This window comes from Sciurus vulgaris, assembly GCF_902686455.1.
Source record: "Sciurus vulgaris genome assembly, contig: HiC_scaffold_249_arrow_ctg1, whole genome shotgun sequence".
Lineage (NCBI taxonomy): Eukaryota > Metazoa > Chordata > Mammalia > Rodentia > Sciuridae > Sciurus > Sciurus vulgaris.
In genome coordinates, this window is record NW_027632807.1 from 405,679 (window position 1) to 411,235 (window position 5,557).

The window sequence follows — 5,557 nt, forward strand, 5'->3', positions numbered from 1 at the left end:
TTCTGAGTCTCCGAGAGGAGTGTTATCATTATCTTTTAAGTTTGCCTTGGCACCGGCAAGGTCAGCTGCCTGGCCTTTACGGATAAGAGGTGAAGATTCTTTGCAGCTTTTATGAGGGGTTTGAGGGCAATTAGGGAAGAGGCTTTTGTTTACACAGGTGCGGGCTCTTTCTATCTTTACATTACCCCCTTTCCAAGAACATTTAGAGAGCCAATCTTGGGTCTCTCTAGTTTTAACCCTTACTGCTTCCCGGGCTGATATTGGGCCCTCAGCACCATTAGTTGTACCGTATTTATTCTATGTTTAACAAAAGCAATTAACCTATTGATTATACAAGGTCCTATAGTTACAGCTAGTAGCAACAATATTAGGGGTCCCACTATAGCAGACACTAGAGTAGTTAACCAAGGGGAAAAATTGAACCAAGATTCAAACCAGTTCTGACGAGCTTCTCGTTCTTTCTTTCTGTTTGTGAGTCCTTCTCTGACTTTTGCCGTATTATCCTTGATTGTCCCAGAGTGATCTATATAAAAACAACATTCTTCCCCTAGGGCAACACATAAGCCTCCTTGTTGTAAAAATATTAAGTCTAAACCTCTTCTATTCTGTAAGACCACTTCGGCTAGGGAAGTTAAAGATTGCTCTAAATGAGAGATTGAATCTTCTAAACGCTCTATGTCCGCATCTATTGCTGCTCTTAGATTAGAATAGTGTTGGCTCTGAGTGACTAAGGATGCTACTCCAGTTCCTAATCCTCCCAGGCTAGCTCCGAGCAGCAGACTGAGAGAGAAGTAATAGGCTCCCGTTTTTGTCGAATGGGGTTCTGTTTCGTGCCCCATCCTTGTTCAATCATAGTCATAAAACTCTGGTGCTCATGGTAAATTTGCCGCGGAACCAATCTGACTAGAACACAGTAATCCTTTGACCATTTTAACACACTCCAGTGGACACAGGGGGTGAGTCCAGAGGAGCAAGCCCACCAGGTATCATTGTGGGGTATTATAAAAGAGTTTTCTGCCTGAGGTTGGATTCCCCAAGTCGAGTGACAGAGGGATCGGCTGGCATGGGGCACTTTTCCTAAACAAAGCCCTTGCCCGGACACTTGCTCTAGGGTTAGGGACTGTTTGGATCACCAACGACAGTCCTGGAGGCTGGTGGAGATAGTAACATGTGCTTGTACTGCTACTCCCTCATAATACGGGGGAACAGTGTCATAGCAGAGCCAGCAGGACCGGGTCATATTAGGGTGGGTGGCATTGAGCACCATGAAGGACCAAGACAAAAGACTCAGAAGGGGATGAACTTCTGTTTGAATTGGATTTACAATCAACTGTTTGTGGGGTTGTGTGATCCTTAAGTAGGGGGCACTTAAGGAGCGGGTGGTTGGTCGTGAGGTAACTGATTTAATAATTTTTGGACCTCGGGTAGGGGGGATGACCGGAATTCTTCGGGCTGGGGGGCGTAAAATTTGGTTATGCCCTAATGACTGGGTGAATGGCTTTATAATCATCCGAACAGTGAACACAACCCCTAAATCAGGTCCCTCAGCATAGAGGCGTAACCCCCATGACCGGGTTCTTGTCCATTGTTTGTCCCGCCTCCCCTTATCAGTGAAGGTGATTAACAGGGGGTTACAATTACTGCTACATGAGGCTTTTTCACCTCGCTTGACTTCAATTAAATCACGAGAGGCTTTTATCCAATAAGCCTGCCCTGTGGTTTCACATCCCCATTTAGCACAGAAATACAATTCTTCCCCTCCACATTCTTTCTGGTGAGAATAACCAGGACACACATAGAAGGGGAGATGCTGGAGTTCCTCCCTCCCCCGAGTATAAACACAGTTAAATCTCCTTGTTCTCCCACTTACTGTATCTGAAAGGGCCCGTTTACTTAGGTGTAATTCTTCATTAACGCTAATAGTGCCTGTTCCCACAGAAAAAGCCCCATTTGCTAAAGTGCAAAGGTCTACTTGCAGGTCAGGCCACCATGTCCATAAAGGGTGGAATTCAGTCACAGTCAGGCTGGGAACTCTTGCCGCCGGGTTGGTTACTTCCCAGGTGATTTCATAAGACTGATGTGGGCTGAGGTTGGTGGCTCCAAAAACTGGAGCCACAGCCGTGGTTGTGGCCAGGGCAAAATAACAAAGCAAAAGTAAGAACATAATCACAGTCGGTGGCAGCAAAGCTTGATCTTTAGTGGGTTATTTTTGGACCTGTCCACTCTCCACGTTGAGTCATCTAGGGCAGGAAGAACAATGTCAGCAATGGGTTCAGTCGGCTTAACGTGGGTGTGATGAATCCAGGAGGTGACGCCGTCGACTTTGAGAGAGGTGGGTGTAGTCAGAATGACCATGTAGGGGCCCTTCCACCGAGGCTCCAGGTTACTCTGTCGGTGTCGTTTCACTAGGACCCAGTCCCCCGGGTGGAAGTTGTGAGGAACAGGAGGCGGGCCTGACTCGTACAGGCCTCTGAACTTTGGCCAAACTTCTCTGTGGGCCCTCTGCAGGGCCTGGAGGGAAAATAAAAGTTCAAAATCATCTACATTTTCTTCTTTTAGGAGCCACTCAGTCAGATCAGGGAGTATTGGAGGTGGGGTCCCAAACATGATTTCATAAGGGGTGAGTCCCATCTTGTAGGGAGAATTACACACCCGATATAGGGCATAGGGAAGGAGAGCTACCCAGTTACCGCCAGTCTCCATGGTTAATTTAGTTAAGGTCTCTTTTAAAGTTCTGTTCATTCTCTCTACCTGTCCTGAGCTTTGGGGTCCATAAGCACAATGTAGTTTCCAATTTGCCCCAAGTACTGTAGCCAGCCCCTGACTTACCTGGGAAGTAAACACTGGCCCATTGTCCGACCCTATCATTACAGGAAATCCATACCTTGGCAGGAGGTCTTCTAAAATCTTTTTAGCCACTATTTGCGCTGTTTCTCGCTTGGTGGGAAAGGCTTCGACCCATCCTGAAAAAGTATCTACAAAGACTAATAGATATTTATACCCATATTTTCCAGGTTTTACTTCAGTGAAATCAACTTCCCAATATGCCCCCGGCCTATCTCCCCTTAATCTATTTCCTGATTCCCACTTACTATATCCTGCATTTGTTAACTTACAAACCCTGCAACTTTTGACAATCTGTTCTATCTTATTCTGCACACCTTTAATTCTAATTCCTGCTTGCTGCATCAAGTCCTGTAATTTTCTTGTCCCCAGGTGGGTGATCTGGTGGAGCCTGCACAACACTTTCTGTCCCAACAGTTCTGGAAGTATTATCCGGCTTTCAGAGTCTTTCCACCATCCGTCTAAGCATTGGGCTTTTGGCTGCTGGTGAATCCATGATAAGTCCTCTTCTGTGTAGGTTGGGTCTTTTGGAAGGGTTCGTGGGCCAGAGTCTGGGAGTTGAGCAACCATAATCAAGTCTCTCTGAAGGGCTATCTCTCGTGCCATCTTATCTGCTAAACAATTGCCCCTAGATACTGGATCAGTTGGTTTTTGATGCCCAGGGCAGTGTACGATAGCCAATTTCTTGGGTAACCAAAGGGCGTCTATCAGGGACACAATTTCTTCCTTGTTTTTAATAGATTTCCCTTCTGCTGTTAGCATTCCCCTTTCTCTGTAAATAGCCCCATGAATATGGGCAGTTGCAAAGGCATAACGGCTGTCCGTGTATACGGTCAATTTTTTGCCTTCTCCCATCATCAGAGCCTTAGTCATAGCTATTAATTCTGCCTTCTGGGCAGAGGTGCCTATTGGTAGGGGCTCAGCCCAGATCACCTCTGTCTCAGTTACTACTGCTGCGCCCGCATACCTTTGACCCTGATGTAAAAAGCTGCTCCCATCCGTGAACCACACTGCATCTGCATCAAGCAGCGGATGATCTTGCAGGTCTTCTCTAAGCCCATGAACCTGGGCTAGGACTTCTGAGCAGTCATGTACGGGTGTGTCCAGGTCAGGGTCAGGCAGCAGCGTAGCAGGATTGAGAGCTGAGGGTGCCTGAAAAATAATCCTGGGAGGGTTAAGCAATAGGCTCTGATAATGTGTGAGCCGAGCATTACTGAGCCATCGATCTGGTGGTTGTCTCAGGATTCCCTCAATAGCATGTGGAGTAATCACATGTAATTCTTGTCCCATAGTCAATTTATCAGCATCTTTTACCATTAGGGCTGTGGCAGCAATCATACGTAGGCATGGGGGCCAGCCTGCAGCCACCGGGTCCAGTTTTTTTGACAGGTATGCTACTGGTCTCCTCCAGGGGCCTAGGTATTGAGTCAAGACTCCTTTTGCTATCCCTTTACTTTCATCTATATAGAGAAAGAACGGTTTAATAACATCGGGGAGTCCCAGGGCCGGGGCTGACAAGAGGGCATCCTTGATTTGTTGAAATGCTTTATCTGCCTCTATTGTCCAATTAAAGGGCTGCTTGTCTTTTGTGGCCTCGTACAGTGGTTTGGCTAATTCTGCAAACCCTGGAATCCATAGTCGACAGAAGCCAGCTGACCCAAGGAATTCCCTTACTTGACGTGGGGACTGAGGCTTTGGGATTCTTAGAACAGTTTCTTTTCGGGCTTGAGTTAACCATAGTTTTCCTCCCTTTAAGAGATAGCCCAAGTACGTTACCTCAGGTCTGCAGATTTGGGCCTTCTTTGCTGATGCCCGATATCCCAGGTTGCCCAGTGTCTGGAGTAAATTTTCTGTTCCTCGGATGCATTCATCCCAGTTTTCAGCGGCTACAAGGAGATCATCTACATATTGTAACAAGGTTAGGTTGGGATGATTTTTCCTAAACTCACCCAAGTCCTCATGTAGAGCTTCATCAAACAAGGTGGGAGAATTTTTGAATCCCTGCGGCAATCTTGTCCAGGTGAGTTGTCCATTGATGCCCATATCAATGTCCGTCCATTCAAAGGCAAATAGCTCTTGGCTTTTTGGAGCTAGAGACAAGCTGAAAAAGGCATCTTTTAAATCCAGCACCGTATACCATTGTTTGTAAGGAGGAAGCGCACTCAGAAGTGTATACGGATTAGGCACAGTAGGGTGTATGTCCGCCACCCTTTTGTTTACCTCTCTTAGGTCCTGTACTGGGCGGTACTCGTTTGAGTTGGGCTTCCGTATTGGAAGCAGGGGGGTGTCCCATGCTGACAGGCAAGGTCGTAGTATCCCTTGGTTCAGCAGTCACCTGATGTGGGGGGTTATTCCTGTCCATGCCTCCCTGGTCATGGGGTATTGTTTAACCCTAACGGGGTTAGCTCCTGGTTTTGTCTCTATATAGAGGGCAGGCCGATGTTTAGCGAGCCCAATTCCTCCAGTCTCTGCCCAAGCGTCTGGGAACTACTGTACCCAGTCTTTAATGTTTTTATCAGGGGATTGCGGCTGCTGGTGTAGCCGATACTCATCCTCCAAAGTAAGAGTTAGCATAGGTAACAACTTTTCTTGTCCATCTGTTACCTGGGTGCCTTCAGGATGAAAATGAATTTGGGCCCCGATTTTGGTTAATAAATCTCTTCTCAGCAAGGGATAGGGGCTGTCGGGTATGACTAAGAATGAGTGGGACACT

General features: G+C 46.9%; 1 protein-coding gene across 1 annotated transcript; it reads right to left on the reverse strand.

Moving 5' to 3' along the window:
* Positions 1-2,166: 2,166 nt before the first annotated feature.
* On the reverse strand, positions 2,167-5,121 carry LOC306652505 (uncharacterized protein; the record flags this gene model as incomplete). The annotated part of the gene is made up of 4 exons (XM_079125363.1): positions 4,794-5,121; positions 3,162-3,996; positions 2,830-2,963; positions 2,167-2,511 (listed from the first exon to the last, which is right to left on the reverse strand). The coding sequence occupies exons 1-4, from the start codon at positions 4,875-4,877 to the stop codon at positions 2,167-2,169; spliced, it is 1,398 nt and encodes a 465-aa protein (XP_078981489.1). The 5' UTR covers positions 4,878-5,121.
* Between the last annotated feature and the right edge of the window lie 436 nt (positions 5,122-5,557).